The following is a 23,846-nucleotide window of genomic DNA, read 5'->3' as shown; positions in this document are numbered from 1 at the left end:
GTGGCATCGATTTCCCCGAAGTACCGAAGTAGCTGTTCAGTTGCCTTTTAGGTTCAGCATTGCAAGGGTGCGGGGGAGAAGCGAATTCCGAGGCTTGGGTGCCAGCTGAAAGAACATAAGCTTTGCTGCTTCCGCTCTTTCTTTTTTTATTTTCTGACTTCGGAGCTTTGTTTCGACTTCATCACCACGGACAATGACGTCAAGAGATACCAACTCCATCTCGACTTTGATATTCCTCACCATTGTGGGGACAGGACGGACAATCCGGCGAGACCACCTCCAACGCTGAAAGCTCGTGCGAGAGACGGTCGATTCTCAGTACGGCAGCAATTGCGACTGTATGCCGGCCAGCAATTTCGAATCACGACGGTGAAGACGGACGGACGACTCTACTCTTATCGAAAAGCTGAGATCATAGGGCTGCCAGCTTTGGCCGGCACTCGTGTTCAAGAGAGAGTTCAACCGTGCTGTGGAGGTCGACACCTTTACCGGCCTAAACGCCAGGAAGCTTGTTGGAGATAGCTGACGACCTAAGGCAGTCGAGCCGGCACCAACAATTTATCCGGGGAACATTCGGGGGCTCCGATCTTCAGATCTTCCGGTTCAAGTTTGATTTCCTTAGCTTCCGTTGGCCCGATGTTAACTACCTATGCCGAACCTCGAACTGCCGAAGCGTGCTTGCTGTCGAAGAGTCTCGAGCTCACCGGCTCGAAGGGGGATGATTGCAGCCTGAATCGGTGGCAGTCCGGCTCGGAATCGAGGGTATGCATAGAGGGAAGACAACTGCACGAGCTGGGGGAGCCTTTCGCTACACACGCTTGCGCTGCCGAGATTCAAGAAACTGTCCGCTTCTGCAGGGAGATACATAGCCGTTTCACATTGCTTCTTCGCATTATCCGACGTCGAGACTCTTCGATCAAACTCATATCCAGACAAAGACGCACAAGCATCAGCCTATTCACGCCCTTGGGCCACACGGGAGGCCTGTGTCTCAGTGGGTTTGCCCGATTTTAGCACAGATTCTTCGGCGGGAGGCAGGCTTCTTTTAGCCGTGCTAGAAGCGACACGAGCTACATCACGGTTGATCTCTTCTACATGCGGATGATTCGATGAAGCTTTAAGGTATGTTCAAGCATCACCCACGTGCAGGATCGGCACTCAAGCCATACGGCGCGAGATGGATGCCACCCCGGAGAGCTCCATGGGGCGCGGCACTCCAGGGTATCTACACGGATAATGGAGGGTGGGGAGCAATCGAGCCATCCGGCCGACCGGGCCGAAGCGGCATCAGGCTTCATCAGCTCTGTACTGTAGCTTCGAAAAGCATATCTTTCGATGATACAAGAGCATCCGGCCGTCCGGGAGTGCCGTGTGAGGGCACTGGTGATGGGCAGAAGGCCAGGTTAAATTGATGTTCGGTGGGAAAGGCGGCATTGACGTTGCGTTTGTACGGCGTTCTCAGGCGGCACACAAGGTCTCCCCACACGTACGGTGCAGAGTAGCAAAAAGCGTGACGATGTCAATGCGGATTGAGTTTGCTGGTGAAACTACATATCAATCAGGTGGTACCTTGCTGTCGCGGGCCCCAACACAGCCTATTTGGCCGAGACGAGCCGCACGCGGATGAATACCGCTGACCGCTATGTAGCAGAACCGAACCACGCCATCACTCTACTCTATCACACATGGCAGATGAAGGCAATTGACGATTAATCTACGCGATACAGGTGTAGCCAGTCCGTCGGGAAGTCGAGCAGTCGAGATAGAGTAAACTGGCTTCTAGAGCTACATTGCGCGTCTGCGGTCATAGTGCTCATTACAGCGAAGCGCCAGCCATTCCGTGCTCATTCGAAACCGGCTGTGCGGCTCTGCCCGGCAGGCGGATTCCGGCCTCGGCGGCCACAGCAAAGTCACTGAGCCACAGCAGCCGCATGCGGTTAGCGGCGACTGCCCTCGGCCAGGCGAGGGGTTTCACCTCCAGCAAGCAGACGGTGCTCACACCACTCGTTCGAACTTCTCTCTCCTCCCCACACCGAACTCCGTCCTTCTGTTTCGCGACAACCAACACCTCGCCTCCACCTCCGTGACTCGACCCACCCCGTCACTCACCAAATAAAAAACACGCGGCCCGCAGCCCCACCATAACTGGGGCCGGACGTCATTGTACGGCCTGCTCTGCCTGCTCCGTCTGCTTTGCCTGCTCTGTCTGCCTGCCCACTGCCCACCTGCCCACCTGCCCACTGCTTGCCCACTTGCCCACTTGCCTTCCTTCTTGCTTGCTTGCGCTCGTTGGGTATGAGGAATTGATTAAATTGAATTGAGGCCTGAACTGGACGCCGAGACAAAATTGGCTCTCCTTCGTTCCTGGGGCTCTTTCTTTCTGGCGTTTTTTCTTTCTCGCCTCTCTGTCTGCCCGCGCTGCCTGTGCGTTTTTTATCTCAACAGTACCGTAGTAACACAATGAAATCAGGCAGATTAACCACCCGCTCGCCCGCTATACTCCGCATTCGTCTCCCGTGGCTGAAGACCTGTCGTACTCTACCGTACATACGGGCGGACAGCGGTCGGTTGCGATCGGCAGCGGCTTCGTGTTCCGACTTGACTTCCCGTTGATCCCGTGGTTGAGTGTCACCACTCGCATTTCTCGTTAGAGTCATCGTAGCATATCCCCCCCAGAGCATATCCGCGCCCGCCCTGGTGTCTCCCCCCCACCACCCCCGCGTGTCGCCTTACAACCCCGTCGGGCCCTGCCACACTATCCTGACACCAGGCTCGCACACCACGCACCTGTCACCCACGCACCTTGCCCGTTCCGAGTCAGACTGGACGAAACCCCACACAGAATCCTCGTCGCCCGCCGCCGCTGTCCCCCACCGTCACCCCGCTCCCGCCTTGGTAGCACCGTCTCCCCCGTGCTTGGATCGTCCTCACTCCGCAAAAGCGTAGCGTCGCCTCGCCCCCACCCCACCCCACCAAGAATTAGATTGACCCGTACGGTCCACGCTACACGTGCGCTCCAGCGACAATCCTGCATCTCGAAATCACTCGCAACGAAAAGCCTCCACACACACACGCATGCACGCCCGCATCACGCAGAACGCACAACGCACATCACGAACACTATACATAGTTCACTCCGACCCTGCGTGGCCACTGTAATATCAGGCCCATCATATCGCCCAAGTCGCGATCAACGTCTGCCCTCTCTATCTACGCCGTCGCGTACGCAGCCTTGCCGTCCTGAGACAATATCCTGGGCCCCATAGTGCAGACCTCTCTATATATCACCGATCAATTGTCCCATCTGAAGCGCACCGTCTTCATCTCAAACCCTGCGTGCCATCCGTCCGATCCCGCCGCCGCCCATCAACAATCTGGGGAGGCCAGCCGACGGATCACCTTCCACGTTCTTCCTGCTTCTACGAGAGCTATATCTTGCCAGCCGGCATATCGCATAGCTCATTGGCTTCTGGATCTACCGGCAGTGCGTGACGGAAATTCGGCTTACGTGGTGGTGCTGTTGCTGTTGCATGCTTGCTCCTTTCCCCCCGTTTCCTTTTTTGCGACTCGTCCATTCGCGCGGATAACGGGTATCCAGTCCACTGTGTGCCGGAACGTCCAGGGGCATAAAACGGCCCCCCTTCGATCCAGGAAACTTGCTCCCGATCTTCCGGCAACTGCCCAAGGATCTGCTCGCTACCAACGGAGAATTACTGCGTGCATCCATTCTCAAGTATACGACTACCACAACCACCACCACCGGCCCCTAACGGCGGCTTCGCTGAAGGTATTCGCCCCCCCCCCCCCCCCTCCCCCCAACCACCCCATGACGACAGTCTGGGTTTGATCCTCTGCGTCAGAACTACAGACCAGACAATCTTACCAAGTCATCGCTCGTTCGAGTGTAGTTAGTAGACGATCCGCTGACGCGCAGTGCCAGTACTTGCTGCACACTCTGCTTTCGATCGCCCTTACTCCGCGGCGTACGTCCGAATCGTGACAACGTGGACATTCAACTGCACAGTAAGCCCAGAGAGCTAGCTGCTGCACATCCTATCATCTGCTCGGAAACCCAACAGGTATCGCTCCCCTTTTCGGCGCAGGCGGTGGAGGTTCCATGCAAGGGATTCTAAAACGGAAACCTGTCTAAGCTCAGCACAGTGCACACATTTACCCGGGAGACTCGCACCGTACATACTTCTCCTCCATCACTCGACTTCTTTCTCCACCATCCTGCCCCCTTTCAGTTGGGTAAATTGGACACGCATCAGCGGGGCGATTTGAGGCAATAAACCGTGACCCTTGCTCCATCAAACCAGTCCGAATATTGGGGGTTCGATTCGGACGGCTGGACGCTTCTGCCGCTTGTGTCTCATCCTCCATCTCCGTTGTGGCTCGTGCAGTCATCTGACCTTCCGTAACGATTCCGCCGTGTTGTTCTGGTGGACGCACCCCACGCCGTGCAACCCCCCCACTCCGCTACCGGTCCTGTGCGACGGACGAGTGAGGGATTCCTGTTGGAAGACTATCTACGGATCATCGGAGCACCCAGCCCCAGTACGGTTCCCCTAGAGACTGTATCCTGGCACGGGAACATCAGGTTAACGAGTGTCAGTATTGATCGACATTATTGGATATTGCATTTTGCTCCAAAGTTCCGTGTGGCGACGACGGAAGAACGGTGCAGACACCCATCTGCGCTGACTGCCCTGCGCGAGCACCTTTGTGGCCGCACCGTGGCTGGCTGATTGGGTTTCCATAAGATCACTAGTCATCTCCGTAAGTTCCCGCTTTCGAACCTGTTTGCCCAGAGCAGCAACCATGGCCCTCACGATTCAGCAGCTTACAATGGTGCCTAGCACCACAGCCTCTCCTCCTTACAGATTTTACTGCGGCCGTACATCTTCAGCTATGAGCTCCCGAGCATCCGGGCAGGATAGCCCCGATCCCTATGGAACGTCGTTTGGCACCGCCTCCCTCTTACATTCTCCGACTTCGCCGGTGGGAAGAGGACATCCCGCTGGAGTATCCGAGTCTCAGGCTCCTGGCTCACAGAGGACTTCACCACATTCGATTACGACTCCATCCTCGAAGGCCACTCATATTTGTGACCAGTGTCAGAGAGCATTTTCTAGGGCGGAACATCTCGAACGTCACCAGACAACACACTTACCATCCACCGCCACCAAGTCCTTCGTCTGCTCGGCTTGCAGCAAAGGGTTCACCCGAAAGGACGTCCTAACCCGCCACATCCGCGCAGTTCACGAGACGAAGAAGTCCGAAGTCCGCAAGAGTCGAAGAAAAAGTTGTCGGCGATGTGCAGCATTCAAGATCAAGTGTACGGGAGGTGGGAAAGGCAAAGTGAGCGGAGAAAAGGCCGCGGAACCGTGCGAGGCCTGTCGGAAACGCGAGGTCGAATGCATTTTCGATTTCGGTGCTATGGTTGATAAGCAAGACGGCCTCGAAAATGAAAACGATAATGGAGAGGACCTGTTTGAATTCGGCTCTGATAACGATCGCTCTGACCCTGAAACCGGTAGCTCCGGATATAGTGTCAAGAGAAGGAAGACGGCACATTATAGCGGCCCTTCCGGTGCAGGTTCCTCCAGTACATCGTTTCTTTCCTCCGTATCGATCCAAACGTCCGCATCAGCCGTATCCCCACACCTGTTATCTGCAGCAAGACTGGCTTCGGTCCAGACCATCAAAGTCGAGCGACAGCAACCGGATTTATCACCACAACTCACCCCAGCGGGTGACTTACATCCGAATCTGGAGTTGTCCTCGGCGGACCATCTCCTATCCATGGCGACGTTCGCCAACAAGGGTATGCATGTGCCTAATCCAGCAGCCAGCGGGTTTTGGGAAACACCTTCCAGGACACCATCACGTCCCTCTCCAATGGGGCAAGGTTCCGGCCAGTCCGGATACTCGGGGGACCTGATGTCCCACCTCTACTTTCCTCCCATACGCAGTCCAGGAGCCCAGAGCCAGCGGCAGGAGTCTGGCAGCAGCGGCAAAGGCTGCAACAGTGGGATACTGAACCGGATTGCTGAAGAGGATTTGAACGCAGCGAACACGTTGCAGGGTATCAACCCCGCTCCTTCGCGCTCTGGTGCTGGCTCCCTCGCGATGTCTTATCCTGGCCATCTTGAGCCATGGAAGAATAGTATCGTTGATGACTCGAGTGTGCGAACAGGAGTCAACATCAGGCCGCTTGACATGGCAGGGGTGCTGAGGGGAAATTTCAACACCGATTACTCCAACGTCAACCACAATGGCTTCTCCAAATCGCCCATCTTTGGTGGCATATCACTCGCACCACTACATCAGACGAACAATTCGTCAACGACAGGCCAGAACGCGGCACAAGGCGGCAGTGGTGGCGGGAGCGGTGGTCCTGGCAGTAGCGGTGTTGACCATGGTGATTCCGGTGCGATGGATACAGGGATGGACCTACACGAGGAAGATAACTTCTACTTTGATTTTGGCATCTTTGACAACTCGACGGATTGGCTACGAGATTGGGGTCCCAACGATTCGATATCGCCAGAGTCCCAACCTGGCCTGGAAACCATTGAGCGACTCCCCGATTCCGCGTTCACACTGGGGATGACACCAGGAAATTGCAATGCAAGCAATGAGTCTGCTCCTGGAATCACACAGGCAATCAGCAGTACCCGAGATCAACCCCCAACTCCGCCACCCCCACCTTCGGCATCGACACCTTCTCCTTCTAGGGACAGCCCACCGAGATCTTCGGAAAACCCACCTCATCTGCAACAGCAGCCCGGTGAAGATGGTAGCAGTATGCACGTCCCGGGGTTGCCGGCCGTTTCGCCCATGAAGGACCATGCCAACACCACTGATTTTCTGCCGTGGGGTTGGCAGCACGGCATGAGGCAAGAGACGATTGCAAGTCGCAAGGTGACGCTGCCGCCGCTACGGCAAGTCCTCACGGACCGTCCTGGTGAACAGCTGCTCCAACACGGCGAGCAGCATCCCGGCTCCGAACCTGCCGCTGCCTCCACCGAAGAGGGACTCATTACGGATAAGATGAGGAGGGAAATGATTCACGTCCTCATGTTACCATCCGTCCAACCGCCTTATCCTGGATGTGATTCTTCCGAGCTTGAGAGGGCTTTCCCCAATAAAGACTTCATCGCCGCGTTCATCACGCTTTATTGGGAGCACTTCCACCCGATCCTTCCTGTCATCCACCGGCCAAGCTTCTGCATCGAGAGGAGTCCGAGTATCCTCCTGATTGCGATGGTCAGCATCGGTGCGAGTTACAGTAACTTGAAGAATGCGAAGTCCTTTGCAGATGGTCTGAGTGAGCTCTGTAAGAGATGTCTTGCATGGATGGTCTGTGCCCAAGTTTTGAAACTGCTTTATGGTGGTGCTGATACCCGTTATATCGCAGGCTGAGAATGATCCCGCATACGGAAGATCGCCGTTCTTCCTTACGTCCATGTGTCTGCAGAACCTCTACGCCATGGGCTCCGGATCGACGAGTCTCTACGACGCCGCCGATGTTTCTCGAAGCGTCATCATCGGCAACGCTCGTCGTATCGGTCTCTTCTCGGGAACGATAAACTCCACGCCCACGTCATCGTCGCCGTCGTCAACCCCGGGATCGCCCACCATTCGTCCTTCGAATGGTCGGTTCACGCCGAACAACGAGCGAACCCAGGCGCAAGACAGACTCAATGCCTCTTCGCTAGAGGCGCGATGGCGTGAATGGCGAGAAAAGGAGGGCATGAAGCGGCTGGCTTGGGGTATTTTCGAGTACGACAGCTCGTTCTCAACGCTCTCCAACCGACGAGGTGCAATAACTATTAGTGATATTACTATTGGTATCCCCTGTTCCGAGCTGCTATGGGAAGCACCCACTGCTACAGCATGGGAGGCGCTATTGGCACACGAACCGGATGTTCGCAAATTACTGTTCTACCGAACACTAAAGGGCATCATCTCTGGCGAGTTCGATGCGAAAATTCTGACTTCCTGGGGGAAGCGTCTTTGCGCCCAGGCGATGGGACGAATCATGTGGGATTTCAAGGAGCTGGAGGAGAGTGTGCTCTCTGTCAGCCCTATCGGTGCCGCATACTTCAAGCCGCATAAGGAGATATTGCTGCAGTGTATGATGCGTGTGTGCGAGAGCTCTACTCCACGAGCTGGCGAAGCTGAGGGAGATCGATATCACTGGATGTTTGTTTCCCGTTTCTATCTGGTCTCTAGGGAGTTCCGCTAACCTATATGTGCAGTCTTTCCAGATTAATAGCGCACTACACGCACCTGCACGCCGCCTTCCGCACGATCTCGACCATGCTCAATCTCGCGCGCAAGCCACCGCCACCAGGCGCCGAAACTAGCGATCCGAGGATAAAGCAGCTCAAGAAGAGCTTTGCGTCGGACCCGACGGGCGCACGCACGCTCGCCTGGCACGCCGCGCAGATCATTGCCCTCTCCCGTTGGAAACCGGTCTTCTCGCCGGTCGAGGGCATGCGACTGTTCCTTGCCGGCGTGGTGCTCTGGGGTTTCGCTCAGTACCATCGCTCGCGTGACGACTCTACCCCCTCGTCGTCCGCGGCGTCGTCTATGAAGTCGGGTGTCTACCCGCTACATGGACCTGAGGACTCGGTGCGATTAGATCTATTGCCGTGGAATATGCCGCCCGGTATGGTCAGGGCTTACCCTGAGGAGTGGATACGATATGGACGCGGAAGGGCTACGATTGGTGTCGAGGGCGATGGCGAAGATAAGATGATGGAGGTTTGTGGGCAGGACGGCGCGAAGGAGGTTCTGAGAGTCGTCGTGGGGATCCTGGGGAGTCTTAGGGTTTGGGGCCTCGGTGGTGAGTTTAAAAATGTGCTGGAGGAGTTGATGGCAAGGAAGTCGTAGTTGTGAGTGAGGGAGTTGTGAAGGGGGGTGGATAGATGGGGGATGAGTTAATGATTTTTCTTCTTTGTACTTATTATTTTATGCACGTATGGAACGGAAACGGAACGATAATGGGGATCTATGCATACGATATGTAAAGGCATTTGGTCACTGGTAACTGGTTTCATCTCTACAATGTTTCGTTTTTGCCTGTATGTATGTAAATACTACTGGAGGGATTATTCTTCTTCCCCATCGTTCTTCATTCCCCTGTCTTCTATCGCGAGTACATATCGTAGGTACATATGGTATGCATGCATATGGTATTCCCACTGTGGCGAGAACCGAAGTTCTCGAGTCTCGACAGGTCCCAAAACTACCCAAAACTAGAGAAACTACCGACGGAGATCATCCACCGCGCTACGGAGGGGTTTCGCCGAAGCTTGCAGCCAGCCAGTCACCAAGCATTTTGCAAGCTACAAAGTCTATCCAGAGTACCGGTACTAGCATACGATAGCATACCCCGCGGTGGTAATTAGGCTAAATGCGCCCAACGCGTAGTTGGCGGGGTTGTTGATGGGTTGCGGGAATAGGGAATATATGAGCTGGCTGTTTTCTGGCTGCTGGCTGCGACATGCATCGGCGGAGGATGAGATGCGGTGGAGGATGGGCTACGAAGGGGAATGGCAAACGGATAGTGTGGGTAAACTCAGAGATTGCGAGGTTGGGAGGTCGGTGATGGGTGCGATGGAGGGGCGATGGAGATTTATCCTAAGTGTTGTGCTATACTACCTACGGTGAGGAGGAGGAGGAGGTGGTGGTAGAGAGGGAGGAGGTGGAGGTGCGGGAGGAGGAGATTGTATAAGACCTCTACTCGGTCCCCTCCTCTGCCTGCCTGGTCATTCATCCATCAATATCTACACTCTATCGCTCCAGGCCATCGCACTTCTCCCCGCCCCTGCTCTACCGCACTTCACCCGCACCCCACCCACACCTCACACACAGACAGACACGATGAGCGCACCCACCGGCAAGGTACACACCCATCCCACTCCCACTGCACTCCCACTCCCACTCCCCACTCTCTGCAGCCAACTGACCCTCCCCCTTCCACAGAACCCCAGCTTCGTCCTGCAATCCGTCAAATCCGTCGCCTTTGAGGACCGGCCCGTCCCCTCGATCCAGAACCCGAACGACGTGTTGATCAAGATCGAAGTGACCGGAATCTGCGGCAGCGATGTGTGTATCCTCCCCCCACGCCTAGTGCGTGTCCATCGGCTAACTCGTCCAGGTGCACTACTGGCAACACGGCTCGATCGGCTCATTCATCCTCAAGGCGCCAATGGTTCTCGGCCACGAGTCCTCGGGCACGATCGTCGCCGTGGGGCCCTCCGTCACCTCACTCTCGATCGGCGACCGCGTCGCGCTCGAGCCCGGAATCCCGTGCCGGCACTGCGCCTTCTGCAAAGCGGGCACGTACAATCTCTGCGTGGACATGAAATTCGCGGCGACGCCGCCGTACGACGGGTCGCTGGCGAAGTACTACGTTCTCCCCTCCGACTTCTGCGTGAAGCTCCCCTCAAACGTGTCGTTCGAGGAGGGCGCGCTCGTCGAGCCCCTCAGCGTCGGTGTGCACGTGTGCAAGCTTGCGGACGTGCGGCCGGGCGAGAGCGTCGTCGTGTTTGGTGCCGGGCCGGTCGGGCTGCTGTGTGCGGCGGTCGCGAGGGCCTTCGGCGCCACGAAGGTTGTTGTGGTCGACATCGTACAGGCCAGACTCGACTTCGCGAAGGGGTACGCCGCCACCGGGGTGTTCAATGGAATGTTCTCCCGCGACCCGAAGGAGAATGCCAAGAAGATTAAAGAGGAGTTTGGATTGGGCTTCGGAGCCGATAAGGCGATTGATGCGAGTGGAGCCCCCGCTTGCATTCAGGCTGCGATCCACACGCTGAGGCATGGAGGCACGTTCGTACAGGCGGGCATGGGGCCCGCGGAAATCATGTTCCCGATCGTTGAGGTTGCGGCCAAGGAGGTCACTGTTAAGGGCAGCTTTAGGTACGCGACTGGAGACTATAAGCTCGCCGTTGAGTTGATCGCCGCCGGGAAGGTCGAGGTGCAGAGTCTGGTCACGGGCAGGTGGGCGTTTAAGGACGCGGAGAAGGCGTTTGAGGAGACGCTGGGCGGGAAGGGGATTAAGGTGCTCATCAAGGGACCGGAGTAGGACGGTGGTGCTGGTGACGGTGGTTGGAGGGGATAGGCGGCGTTATCATGTATCATGTCTTTTGTTTTCAATGTATCGTACTCTATGTATCGTATGCATCGTATGTGGTTCGTGTATTCCACGGGGATAGGATTCAAGCAGATGGTCTTGGGTTAATTTGAGAGCTGTCACCTACCGAGTCCTACGGTCCTAAATATGACTCTATGTACCCATCCAGCCATCCCGCCTAGAGTATCACATGGAAATTCCATCCCCCTCAATTCACTCGGTAAATAGGTGATCACCCTCCACAGGCCATCATCATTCCAGCGAACATTCCGATCGCCCGCCCGCAATCTCGCACGTCCACCATCATATCACCGATATGACACATTCGGTGGGCCCTACAAAAACAGTCTAGTCCCACTGTCCCGCCTGGTCCCCCGGACAGAGTGCACAGTCACTACGCACACCAAGCCACAACCGAGCGAATCAGGCACCACAGCTGCGCCGGGAAAGTCTGCCTTACTCTACCGCAAGCAAATCGTGTCATAGAGCTTGACTGCCGAGCTTGAGCTCAGCTCCGGTGGTACGGTGTCCTGACGGTGGCCTGGAGGAGGGGTTCGAACTTTGAATGAATGGATGAATGAGTGGTGCGAGGCGAGGCGGTGCTGCACCAGTGCACCAGTGACCGCTGGCCACTGCACCAGGACATCCATCCATACCCCCTCACATACGTACTCGTACCTCATCATACAGTACCACACCACCATACCACCACATTCTCTCCATCCATCCATCTATAGTAGTTACTCTCCTTTTTTTTGTAGAGTACATATACCCCGTGGCTGGCCGGTACAGAACGAGTTCAACGTCCCATCAGTGAGCCGCCGCGCCGCCGTCGAAACCGTCGAAACCGTCGAAACCGTCGAAACCGCCGAACCCGCCGAACCCGTGTCAGAGCTCAAGTCAGAGCCGAAATCGAAGAAGATGCAACAGAAACGGCCGTTGACGTCGACATCGACAACGACCACGTCATCGCGCTCGCCGCTGCAGCAGCTACTCCGGCGCGCGCGGAGCTCGAAGAAGAAGAACAACCACGGCGACGACAATATACTAGAGGAGGGCGAGGCCGGGGGGAAGGGCGAGGCCGGCGACTACGCGCCGCCCGAGTTCGCGGCTGCCGATGGCGAGCGAGATGAGCCCGTTGTGCCGGCGCCCGAGCAGCTCGTGGCTGGTACGCTGTCGGCTGCCGGGGCCGTTGCCGAGGAGGGTGAGGGGTGTGAAAACGTCCCCACGAACGCGCAGGCGGCCCTGCATCTGGGCCTGCTCGAGGTGTTCTGGAGGTACAAAGAGCAGTTTCTGCGACCTGGGGAAGAGATGAGGACCTTCTTTTCTGTGGCGATGGGCGGTGGGCGGGAAGGCGGGGGAGAGGTGGCGTGGGAGGATGCCCATGGCGTTGTGCTGTGGAAGGCGGTTGTGGAGATCGCCGTCGGAAGGTTTGAGGCCTGGTGGAAGGTGGTTGGTCGTGAGACCGAGGCGGCGAAGTGGGGGGAGCGACAGGGCGAGGGCGAGAGTGCGAAGTGCGTGCCGACGGATGGGCCGGGCAGGAAGGTCACGGAGTTGCCGGCGGAGATGCTGCCGCCTGTCGATGTCCTCATCGTTTGGCATAGCTTTCTGCTTAATCCCAGGTGTTATTACGACGATTGCTTTGCGCTGGGGATGCCCGGGATGTTGGCGGTGGCTTTTCCGTGGGAGGCTATTGTAGATTTTCTCCCCCCTGCGCATGGAGGACGGTGATGCTGACAGAAAGCAGAACAAAGCAGTCGATCTGAAGACGCTCGACTTCACGCTCTCTGCAGATGCAAAGGCTTTCTTCAAGGTGGCTACCTCTCAGGAAGTAGACTTGTTCGCCCAACTCAAGAAGGAATCGTTCTTCAAACCCCGTCTGCCCACGCTCGAGATCGTCTGTCCGAAATGCGAGCACGAGCACAAGCTTCCCATCACCTCGATCGATTCCACCGCAAATTCCTGGCACAACCCAAACCTGTCCCTCGCCTGCGCCTGCGGATTCGCCATTACCCATGACGCTCTCTGCGCTGAGCGACTACGGCAGGACTACCGGCAAGTCCTAGCAGGTGGCCCAGGCATCAGGGGGACCTTCTCACCGCCGTTCGAACGCGGCGACACAGTCAACACACAGATCAAGCAGCACTTCGCTGGCGCACCCCCAACCCTGCCCTCTTACCCCACTCTGATCACCCTTCTCTCCATCTTCCAGCACCCACAACAAGTGGCGCCCTTCTACCTCCCCACATCGCCGCAATCCTCGGCGTGCATATCCCTCTCCGCCGCCGTCATCCGGCAAGAAACGTTCGTGAACAAAATGCACCACTTCCTCTGGGTGCGCTCGCCGACGCTCTTCACAGGCACGCTCCCGCGCGCCAGAGAGAAATACACCAACTTCTTCCGGCTCTTCACCTTATTCCCGGGGGAAACAATGGTCCCCACACTGGACGTGGACGTGTTCTGGCACACGCACCAGTTGACGCCGGCACGGTACTACTACTTCTGCCTGCAACCATCAGCAGCCAGCAGATTCATCGACCACGACGACAAGCTCCCCACGGACGTGCTAGACAACGGGTTCGAGCGCACGGGGAACAGATATAGAGACTCTTTCGGCCTCGAGTATGGCGGCTGCTTCTGCTGGGCGTGCGAGATCGAGCGCGATGAGGCGCCCCAGGGCGGCTGGTGGAAGCGTGCAAGACGCGAGAAGAGGAGGCGCTGGGAGATGCGCGTGAAGGTTGCGTTTTGGAGGGAGGTGGAGCAGAGACGCGCAACTGGCGCGGAGCAGGTCGGCCTGAAGGGGCTGGAGAAAGTGCTGGAAGAGGGGCCGAAGAAGAGGAAGTAATGGTTTTATTTGGTCTATTGGTTTTTGTTTTTGTTTTTGGCGTACATGTACACTCGGCGGGGGGGAAGCTATATATTGCAAGATTTTTTCTTTTTTCTTTTTCTTTCTGTTGCTGTTTTTGTTTCTGAGATTTGGGGAGCTCATCTGGTGCCTAGAGTAGTGCGTGCGTTCGTTCGTTCTTTGATGCTTCTTGTGATTTCTTTTGTCTATCGTTGAAAGTACAGTATGTACAAATGGATATCCTCATCACAACACATTAATCAACGGGCGGATGTTATACATACAAGTTGGATGCACGAAAACACCTGACGCCGGAGAAGTACAAGAGACTATCTGCTTCGGTACTATACAGAACCACTGGGGGTTTCCGGGTCTTTACCAGGACAGTACAGCACAGCAGAGATTCCGCAGTTGTCTCAACTCTCGAATTGCTATTCACCCTCGGGATCACTTCCGTGTGTGCTCGGATGCTTACGCAGTGGATTCTACTCTTACTCTCCAACGCGACGAGTGACACGAAATGAAGGAGATGTATGATGTTTCTCACACGGTTCGCTATAGGTACCTAGTCTAGATAGATAGGCTGCATGCGAAATAAATTGAAAATCTCTCTCTCTCTCTCTGTTTCTCTCTATGATGTTTCTCAAGAGTTCACGGCGTCTCAGCCGGCGCCAAGTCGTGCACGGGACGTCCCGGACTCTGTTTGTTTGGCTGGTCAGTCTCGACTCTCTCCCGGCCGGGCGTGCTATCATGGCGACGGCGACGACAATATAGGTAGAAGCTCCGTCGAAGCCCGAGGGCTCGTCCATGAATACAGGGGCCGGTATGACCAGACATAACTCGATACCTATGATCCGACATGGCATATGTACATACCAAATAGAAAACAGAAAGGAAGTATCGTACTCCCAGCCGTGTGTGAGCGACACCATACATGCTCGAACTTTACTAAAGGAATAAACGAAGACGGTGAAGCTATTGCTATAAGTCTGCTTCGCAATCACGCTCCTCTTTGTGCCTTGACATTGGCTGTTTTGCGCCGCTGTCGGGGTGGGTTGGTAGGAATGCATACACGAAGTCAGCCACTACCGTCTGAAGAAGCGGGAGATAGAACAATTCCTGGCGATGGGGAACGAGGTGCTTCATTCTGATACGGCACAGGGACGGGTGAGGTGTGCTGGTGTTGCTACCGTCGGGTATCTGAGGTCGTTGGATGAGGATGAGGAGGAGGAGGAGGAGGAGGAGGTTTTGGTGGGCGTCCTTGGTAAGAAGAAGTGGAAAGAGATGCTGGAATACCTATCGAAGGCTGCACGAAGAGAGGCCATAGTTAGTGAATGGGAAGTGGTGGAGGAATAGGTATTATTGAGAAAGCATGGATTACCGTTTTCATCAAGAAGTTGACCGCTGTTAGCTGGGAAGTGGGGAAGGGAGAGCAGAGTGCTGACTCCTCGATGATCTGGAAAGTCAAAATGCTTGTTCCCCACCGTGATTCGGTATTTGGGGAGATATCCCCCTCGAGATATGGCATTGGAAACTGCATCTCCGCCCTTACTCGAAGGCACCTGCCTGAGGCCATGTACGTCGATGGCGTATAACCTGTGGGCCACGGCACAGGTAGCCACATATACGCTGCGGCACGGATATATTGACGATTTCTTTCCAGGTAGCGGGAGAGAAGACTATCCATCGGGGCCCTGCCACTGTTGGTGTATATGGTCGTTGGTGTACGTGCACAGGGTTATGTTGGGGAGGAGTGGCCATTGATGTTGATCTAGGAATTACCTATTAACTGTCGTTAACACTGTTTACTACAGCCAGAAAAGAAACATGTAGTTCCTTGATACAAGCTTTGGTCTCCAAGAATGAGGCATCGTGTGCGGTTAGGGGATCTTCGGCGTCCTTTGGACACAAACCAGTAGTCACCGCGTGCCGCGTGCTCACGTGAGGCATGACCTACGACGTCATCCGAGTAGCGAGTCGCGCCAGAACTTCCGCCGTGTCAACGCAGCATGTTTCCACCACTGGTTCGATTTCCTCTGCGCATTCGCCGCCAGCGATTTCTCCCATACCGACGCATAGGATCCCTCTCAGCCATTCCCCCGCTCCTCCTTGCACCCCTCGTCTTCACCGGCCTCACATTGACCCTCTGGTCCTACAAATGTCTCATGATGATCCTGTTTCAATCGCGGATCATCTACATGCCCGGGATCCCGCTCGGCGCTCGCAAAGAAAAGATCAGTGATTACGCCCCATACTGTCGCGGTATAAAGTGGCGAGAGGGGAAGATCGCGGTAGGCGACGGGACTGTCCTGGCGACTGCTTCCGCGAGGCTGGACGGGAGCGGGGTGGTGCGGGGCCGGGAGCTAGTGGTGGTGTACTTCCAGGGGTGAGGAGAGTCCTCGGATCCGCCCTGGCGAGACTAACTTTGGCAGCAACGCCTCGTCGACGCCGTCCCGGCTCCCGCACCTCTCTGCCCTGTTTTCCTCGCTCCCTCCGTCTCGGGGCCCCACGACGATCCTGATCCCGTCCTACCGCGGTTACTGGACATCGACCGGGCGGCCCTCGCAGCGCGGCATCGAGCGGGACCTGTCCGCCATCTTCTCGCATATCCGCACTCAGCATGGGGGTGCGGAGACGGATGTAGTCCTGTGGGGGCAATCGATTGGGTGCGGAATCGCGCTGACGGGGTTGGCAGCACATCCGCTGCAGAATGTGAGCGTGTTGATCCTCGAGACGCCATTCGTTAGCATCAAGGACATGCTCGTTGCATTGTATCCGCAGAAGTGGCTGCCGTATAGATACCTTGGATTTGCTCTGTGGAATCGTTGGAAGCTGGTTCAGGCGTTGGAGATAGTTCTAGAGAGGGGGTGGAAGGGACGGATGCTGGTAGTCGAGGCGGGCAAAGATGAGCTGGTTCCGAGCGGGCAGGCGGCGAGGATTGCGGAGGTCGCAAAGAAGGCGGGCGTACATGTGGAGGAGGAAAGTGTCAAGGGAGCTTTGCATGTGGAGTGCTTAGCAAAGCCGAAGGGACGGAAGATGGTGGGAGAGTTTTTGGCACGGTTCGTGCAGGGGGATGGTGGGCTGTAGTGGTCCGCCCTCGGACAAACTTTGGTCTAGTGTACACTGTACTCTACAGAGAGCTGGGCGTCGTTGCGTTTGGCCTAGTGTATATATAGATAGAGAGTTGAACATGGTGCGTACAACACTATCTCGAGTGACGCAATCGTTGAAACCTTCACGTTGATTAACTCTCTGCCTCAGTGCCCAACCCCTCACCAGGAGATGGGTAATTCCATTGCTATGGAACATCCCATCTACAAAGACATCGAGTACATTTGTGAGACCTAGGCCACCGAATTGCTACCTGTGTGTCAGAAATCTGCTCTGTCACGTTCTTCTCTCTTTCCTATTTCCTCACTTACTGCAGGCGACCTATGTGTATATCATGGAAATGTTACATACCTACACCCTGTCCGTCTACAGTAAATGCTTCTTTTTCGTCGAGACCGTCTGGTCCGACGCACTCCGAGGGCGAGTGCTGCCGTATGATGTTGTTTGTCGATCACCTTCCAACCAAACTTCAGTGTCACCGCACCCTCGCCATAGAAAAAATGTCACATGTGCCTCAGAGCGGGTGTTCGTCCAGCCAATTCGTTTGTTTACCTCTCTAAACACGCCGCTTGGTTCGCCGAATACAGGAGCACCGCGGGCTGCCGCAATGAGGTACTGGCAGCAACCTCATGTAACGGACCGAGCTCACCCTGACAGACAGAGCGAGGCCTTCCTAACCTTTTTGTCCCAACCATAATATTGTTGCCTTTTTTAAACACTCCCAGCTCCCGTGCCTGTTAACCCATTCCCACGTTTCTCCCTTTCTCTCTCGCCTCACCAAAAAAAAACCTATACAAACTCTTCCATTTATCTGCACAAATATGGCCACCGAGTCCATCTCAAGCCCCAACATGCAAGACGCTCTTCTCCCCCGCCTCCAGAGGATCACCGATAGTCTCCAAGACGCAGTCACACATCTCCGCCACCGCCAGCCGGTCCTGGTGATCGTATCTATCCGCCCTCGCTATGTCATACTCCCGAATAGCAACATCGCCAGCCAGGGAGAACTTCCCCCCAACCACGCCCTGATCCATCCCGCCAACCGCGTGTTCCACCTGCAAAAAAGCGGCCAACTCGATAGTGCGAATATGGTCTGTCTCGGCCGCAATTCCCGGCTCGAACTTTCCACCGCGAAGCTGGTGGCCAACATCACGGCGGCTGGGGAGGACGGCGGAGCGATGTGGAGGCGGTTGTTGCGTATCGTCAAGGATGCGAGGGTGTCTGCTGTGAACCGCCCAAAGGGTGCAGCTGGTACCTGGAGGGGCAAGTGGGTGAGGGAAGCTTGCGAGAAGATCGCGGAGCTGAATACGCCCGGTGCCGGCGTGGCTTGCTTTCGTGTCGATGTTATCACCAAGCACAAGGATGGGCCGCTATTCAGGACTAGGGAGTATAATCGTGTCGGTGGACGCTCTGTTATGGTTTGTCTCTCCTCCCCCTCCCGTCACCCTCTACTACCTCGTCCCCTGGAGACCAGAATTTAGCTGATTGTGGTGAATTACAGGTCGATAATTGCGAGTGGACTTCATGTTCGTATGAGCTCTGGAGCACCATCTCCTACTGGGGCCATCTTTCCTACCCTATCAAGTTGACCGTGCAGGACAACTTCCCGGGCACGTGGGAGGATACGTATATCAACGGTAGTAGTAGTGAGGTGTCTGCAGAGGTTGTACCAGTTGTGCATCAAACTGGAGGTTGGAGGAGTTATGCGGACAGTGCTTATGGAAGGGAGTCTGAGATTGGTGATAACGAGGAGGAGGAACAAGATTTTTAAATGAGCGCGCACATGAGAAGCAGAATTTTCTGTATGTACTATAGTTATTGTGATTGTGAAATACAAGCTTTGTGGTGTTGAAAAGTATATTCAAAATCACTTTTCCTCTTCTACTCAGTCCGTGAGGCTACAACCCATAGTTGTTACTGCAGGAAGAACTCATGTGTGCGGTTATTCGCCCGTTACGAAATTGGCGAACAGAAAAGGGACGCATATACCTTCACAATTGATTGTTCAATGACCAAGACTACACCACGGGAGAGATACTGAAGATGTCGACTCGGGTTCGTTGAAATACCGTAGAATATCAATCGTACGAACCAATGATAACGACGAGTGAGAATATAGGGAAACGGGAAGTCGTTGCTCAAATAGTAGATAAAGGCGAATGGGGAAAAGGAGGTTACTATTTAGCAGGGAAGCAAGGGGGAAAAAGGAACGGAAGTTCCCGCTGAATGCTTTATATTGGTATCGTGCCTTGGCATCGAAGTCACGTGTTCTGATTGTGTGGAGATCTCAGTATACAGCACCGTTCGACACCGATTTATCACGGAATCGTCAGGAAGTGTAGATACTAGTTGCGCTTACCCGTGGATCACCATGGTGACGCTTTCGTGAATACTTGTAAACAAACATCGAGAGGACTGTTATTGCGGCATCAACGCCCGTGTTCCGGGCAACGAAAGGAGGCTATGTACCGTATTTTCTTGAGATTTATGCATCTTCGCAGATGAAGCTCGCTCGACTGAAACCGTGAATGCACCGAAAAGATGATGTTACTGGTGGCCGAGAACTCCCTCGCGACGTCAGTACCGTCGCGCCCGGCATGCCGAACATGGGCTTGATGGTGGGCTCGGCATGGGTGTTTTCCCGGGTATCGGTGCACCTTGGGGCTTCCTGACCCGTAGTTCGGGAAACCATACCTGCACTCCCCGATTTTGTAGGTACCCCGGTGGATAGGTAGATTATAACGTAGATTCTTGCATGGCTCGGCGAACATGTCCACCAGTGCAAACCCCCGCTACACGTACAATAGAGTACAACACCATGAGAAGATGAGCTTCTTCCTCGAGGTCTCGCAGCCGTCTCCACTCAATAATGGATACCCGAAACAAAATACAGACCGTTACATGAGACATGAGTTTGTTTAATGCTCCCCGTTTCCCGACGTCTCCTGGATTTCCCCATCCTGAGGGGGGAAGATAACGCCGTTGCCGCTGATAGCTAGCCGTTCCAACATGCGGTACTCTCCGGTTGCTGTGGAGACAGGCTTTGTTTACTTCTTGGCCATGCACGTCTCCCCCAACACCGATGCTTGCAGAATCCACCGGGCTGATGTTCCTAGATTGAGAGACACAAGACCCTCTTTCGTCCTGGAACCACTACATAAGAGGACCTGAGCCCAGGCAAATGGATGCTCTCTCCTCGCTGGTTGCTCTTGTTCGCGCGTCAAGATCTAGTCGAGCAGTCGTGCAAAGCAGTCTTCACGGTATAGGCAGTCTCGATGCTCTGCATTACACATACCGGTACTCCAGAGTACGTGTTCTCACGCCCGGAGCTCCTCCAGTTACCTGCCTGAGGGCTGGTATGGTATGACAGTGGCCACGTCAGGATTCTGCGTCCCTCGTTCCCTCATCTCGTTAGCCGCCGCCTGCTCGGAACGTGGCGCTAGCCCGTATCTCGGTAGTCTGCTGCCAAGCCAACCACGATTGGTCGTACTTGGACGTAGATCGTTGCTGTGGCGACGGCCTTTGTTTACATTTCTCCCACCTTCATCTCGTTCTTCCTCCACCTCCAAGCTCATAAATACACCACTTTCTCCTCTCGTCTCGAACTTCTTCACCACTTCACCTTTCTCTCTCACACACAACACGCGTTTACTCGAGTACTCCAAAAGCTCTTCACACAACTTCAACACTTAAATCTTCATCCACCCCTCATACCATTACTACAACCACCGCATACTACTAAGTACTACCTCATCGAACGTTGCGAGCTTTTGTCTACTCGACCATTACCGTAATACACCTCACCTCTTTTATATCGATTAAAAAAAGTCCCTTCAAAATGGCGACCGCGACTGTCCACACTCCGGTCAAGTCCCAGGCGAACATCGTCTCTACACGCCATGCCGGAGGACGTATGCCTCTTACCCCTTCACCCCGCACCCGTGCATCGGCAAACATGTCTCCGTTCACACCTCCCGCACCGGCACGCCGAGATCCCGAATGGCACGCCGACAAGAAGAAGCACGGTCACACTTCTCGGGGTTCGTTGCATGACACCTTATCGGCTCTGTCGTTGTCGACCTCGAAGCAGGCACCTACACGTCCTTCCTCCACCTTGAAGTCCACAACCACATCCACGACAGCAACCCCGCTGCAATTAGATCTTGGAGTCAATGATTGGAACATCGTTAGTTCGGCGCGTCCAACCACAGCGACTACTGGAACGAAGAAGACCCGTCCTTCTCGGCCGACCAAGAACACCGTCCGCATCAATGGCGATCGTTTCATTCCTACCCGTAGTGCTTCCTCTCCCACAGCCGCCATGAAGGCCGATCACCAAAGGCCCGGTAGCAGAACCAAGTCCCACGAGTCGGTCGTGAACGCCAATGACGATGTATTTGGTCGGGACAACAGCGTACCGCCCGAGCACGAGGAGGAAGAGGAATACCTGAACCGCAAGTCGCCGAAATCCAAGGCCTACGACGCTTCAATTGCCGAGGCCGTAGGGCTGAACCTTGGAACCCGGATCCTCGCCTTCAAGCCGGCACCCCCAGAGTCCAGCAAGCCGATCGACCTCCGTGCACAGTACAACCGTCCTCTCAAGTCCACTGCCAGTGCACAGACTCGCCGCCGCATCCTTACCGCTCCCGAGCGTGTGCTCGACGCACCTGGCTTGGTCGATGACTACTACCTCAACCTCCTCGACTGGGGCACCGGCAACCAGGTGGCAATCGGACTCGAACGCAACGTTTACGTGTGGAACGCCGAGTCTGGTTCCGTCTCTTGCCTTCTCGAGACCTCTCCTGACACGTACGTTTCGTCTGTGCGGTGGTCCCAAGATGGCGCCTACGTCTCGGTCGGTCTCGGTTCCGGCGATGTTCAGATCTGGGATGTTGAGGAGGGCACCAAGCTGAGGACCATGGCCGGCCACGATACCCGCGTCGGTGTCATGTCCTGGAACAAGGCCACTCTTTCCACCGGTTCCCGCAGTGGTAACATCTTCAACCACGATGTTCGCATTGCCGAGCACAAGACCGCTGAGCTCCTCTCCCACACCTCCGAGGTCTGTGGCCTCGAGTGGCGTGCTGATGGTGCCCAGCTCGCTTCTGGCGGTAACGACAACCTGGTCAACATTTGGGATGCGCGCCAGATGACCACTCCCAAGTTCAGCAAGACCAACCACAAGGCAGCCGTTAAGGCTCTCGCTTGGTGCCCTTGGCAGAACAACCTCCTCGCCACCGGAGGCGGTTCCTTCGATCGTCAGATCCACTTCTGGAACACCACTACTGGCGCTCGTGTCAACTCGGTCGACGCCGGATCCCAGGTCACCGCCCTCAAGTGGTCCACCAACTACCGTGAGATCGTCTCTTGTCACGGTGCCCCCGACAACCAGCTCACCGTCTGGAGCTACCCCACTCTCGTCAAGAACGTTGAGATCCCCGCCCACGAGACCCGTGTCCTGCATGCCGCTCTCAGCCCCGACGGACAGATGCTCGCTACCGCGGCTAGCGACGAGAACCTCAAGTTCTGGAAGCTCTTCGAGAAGAAGGCTGGTAGTGCCGCATCCGGATCTCGGTCTGGTGAGAACGGCAAGGGAATGGCCAAGCAGATGACTATCCGGTAAATCTGATTTACTGGTATTGTACTCTGATTTTCTTTCTGCGTTTTTGTCTTTCATTGTATCGGAGTATTGGCTGGGATTGTTTGGGGGGTGGTCGGTGGGGGGGGGTCAAAACGGAAATGACATCAATTGGGCTGGGTTCGTGGGAAAGCTGGGGAGATGGGAATGGGAAGGCTGCATCTGTTTGCCATCATGGAGGGTTTTGTTTTGGTGTTTGGGAAGCGGGAGGTGCATTGGAAACGGGTGGAAATGTTTGTTTTGTCTGGTGCTCTGTTGTTTTCCGGATGGATAACTGGACCTTACTACTAACCTCATTTAGCTTTTTTTTTACATGTACAGCATCATCAACCTTATCGTTGTGTGCCTTGCACTTCTTGGCCGAAGAGTCCTTTTGTTGACGAATGATTGCCTTTTCTGTTTCTTCTTTCTTTGGCTGACTGCGGCGATGAGCGGTGATGGCATGGATGTTTTGCGGGTTTTTCTTTTCTGCGACTGATATTTTCCGTCTTCTTCTGAATACTTCTTTCTGTACGTTTACAATGGGGGGATGTGATCACCGAGGAACGGGATCGTGTCGGGGCGGGTTGGGGAAACTTGGATGAATACATGTACCTACAATAGCAATTGAGTCGAAATCAATCGTACAAGCAGACAGCATCCTCCATGGCTCGGTGAAATGATCATGACTCAACCTCGACCTTGAGGTAATATTAACCTTCAGAGCCACGCTTTCCAAACCATGTCTTCAGTCACGAACGATCATCACACATCTATCATCATTATCACTCGGCTTTTTCATCCATGACACAGTTGTAAGTTCTGTCCGTATTATCTATCACCAGCAGGTGTGCGCTTTAACCCAGCAAATGACTCGAACTACTTTCGTGCTCTGCACGTTTGTTCCGGTTCCAGTCGCTTGTTTTTGTTGTTCCTAGAGGTTGCAGCGCTCCTCCGTCCGTGATATATCTATAGCAGCCCTGCCCACATGTGACCTTTTTCCACGGCAGACCATGCAGGCCGGTCGGGTCGAGCAGATCTCGATACTGATACGTGGGAACATCTAGGCACTCGTTATCTTCGGGGCACGGGGACGGAGATGGCCAGTGCTCAGAATGGGCAGC

General features: G+C 55.1%; 6 protein-coding genes across 6 annotated transcripts; all 6 read left to right on the top strand.

The window, feature by feature from the left end:
- Nucleotides 1–6,222: 6,222 nt before the first annotated feature.
- Nucleotides 6,223–8,904, top strand: BZA05DRAFT_332225 (fungal-specific transcription factor domain-containing protein; the record flags this gene model as incomplete). The annotated part of the gene is made up of 4 exons (XM_051480637.1): nt 6,223–6,599; nt 6,675–7,365; nt 7,424–8,211; nt 8,268–8,904. The coding sequence occupies 4 exons, from the start codon at nt 6,223–6,225 to the stop codon at nt 8,902–8,904; spliced, it is 2,493 nt and encodes an 830-aa protein (XP_051342813.1).
- A 993-nt stretch (nt 8,905–9,897) lies between these two features.
- Nucleotides 9,898–11,101, top strand: BZA05DRAFT_423932 (chaperonin 10-like protein; the record flags this gene model as incomplete). Its single annotated transcript, XM_051485887.1, has 3 exons — nt 9,898–9,918; nt 10,000–10,122; nt 10,175–11,101. The coding sequence occupies 3 exons, from the start codon at nt 9,898–9,900 to the stop codon at nt 11,099–11,101; spliced, it is 1,071 nt and encodes a 356-aa protein (XP_051342812.1).
- Nucleotides 11,102–12,239: 1,138 nt separating this feature from the next.
- On the top strand, nt 12,240–14,342 carry BZA05DRAFT_386372 (uncharacterized protein). Its single transcript, XM_051482482.1, has 2 exons — nt 12,240–12,844; nt 12,897–14,342. The coding sequence occupies exons 1-2, from the start codon at nt 12,461–12,463 to the stop codon at nt 13,992–13,994; spliced, it is 1,482 nt and encodes a 493-aa protein (XP_051342811.1). The 5' UTR covers nt 12,240–12,460; the 3' UTR covers nt 13,995–14,342.
- Nucleotides 14,343–15,994: 1,652 nt separating this feature from the next.
- Nucleotides 15,995–17,197, top strand: BZA05DRAFT_347922 (alpha/beta superfamily hydrolase). Its single transcript, XM_051481222.1, has 2 exons — nt 15,995–16,380; nt 16,427–17,197. The coding sequence occupies exons 1-2, from the start codon at nt 16,004–16,006 to the stop codon at nt 17,079–17,081; spliced, it is 1,032 nt and encodes a 343-aa protein (XP_051342810.1). The 5' UTR covers nt 15,995–16,003; the 3' UTR covers nt 17,082–17,197.
- A 729-nt stretch (nt 17,198–17,926) lies between these two features.
- On the top strand, nt 17,927–18,876 carry BZA05DRAFT_415563 (uncharacterized protein; the record flags this gene model as incomplete). The annotated part of the gene is made up of 2 exons (XM_051485317.1): nt 17,927–18,523; nt 18,607–18,876. The coding sequence occupies 2 exons, from the start codon at nt 17,927–17,929 to the stop codon at nt 18,874–18,876; spliced, it is 867 nt and encodes a 288-aa protein (XP_051342809.1).
- A 1,936-nt stretch (nt 18,877–20,812) lies between these two features.
- BZA05DRAFT_160375 (WD40-repeat-containing domain protein) lies at nt 20,813–22,902 on the top strand. The gene has a single exon (XM_051479076.1). It carries the CDS (start codon nt 20,944–20,946, stop codon nt 22,726–22,728), a length of 1,785 nt encoding a protein of 594 aa, XP_051342808.1. The 5' UTR covers nt 20,813–20,943; the 3' UTR covers nt 22,729–22,902.
- The last annotated feature ends 944 nt before the right edge of the window (nt 22,903–23,846 follow it).

Source organism: Tricharina praecox (genome assembly GCF_024521635.1).
Source record: "Tricharina praecox strain CBS 144465 chromosome Unknown BZA05scaffold_3, whole genome shotgun sequence".
Lineage (NCBI taxonomy): Eukaryota > Fungi > Ascomycota > Pezizomycetes > Pezizales > Pyronemataceae > Tricharina > Tricharina praecox.
This window is presented reverse-complemented; position numbering and strand designations above follow the sequence as displayed.

What these genes read in the sequence shown, in the direction of transcription:
- BZA05DRAFT_386372 (XM_051482482.1), top strand. Translation starts at nt 12,461, where the DNA reads ATGAGGACCTTCTTTTCTGTGGCGATGGGCGGTGGGCGGGAAGGCGGG. An exon ending in CTTTTCCGTGGGAGGCTATT is followed by an intron (nt 12,845 to 12,896) that starts GTAGATTTTCTC and finishes GACAGAAAGCAG; the next exon opens with AACAAAGCAGTCGATCTGAA.
- BZA05DRAFT_347922 (XM_051481222.1), top strand. Translation starts at nt 16,004, where the DNA reads ATGTTTCCACCACTGGTTCGATTTCCTCTGCGCATTCGCCGCCAGCGA. An exon ending in GTGGTGGTGTACTTCCAGGG is followed by an intron (nt 16,381 to 16,426) that starts GTGAGGAGAGTC and finishes TAACTTTGGCAG; the next exon opens with CAACGCCTCGTCGACGCCGT.
- BZA05DRAFT_160375 (XM_051479076.1), top strand. Translation starts at nt 20,944, where the DNA reads ATGGCGACCGCGACTGTCCACACTCCGGTCAAGTCCCAGGCGAACATC.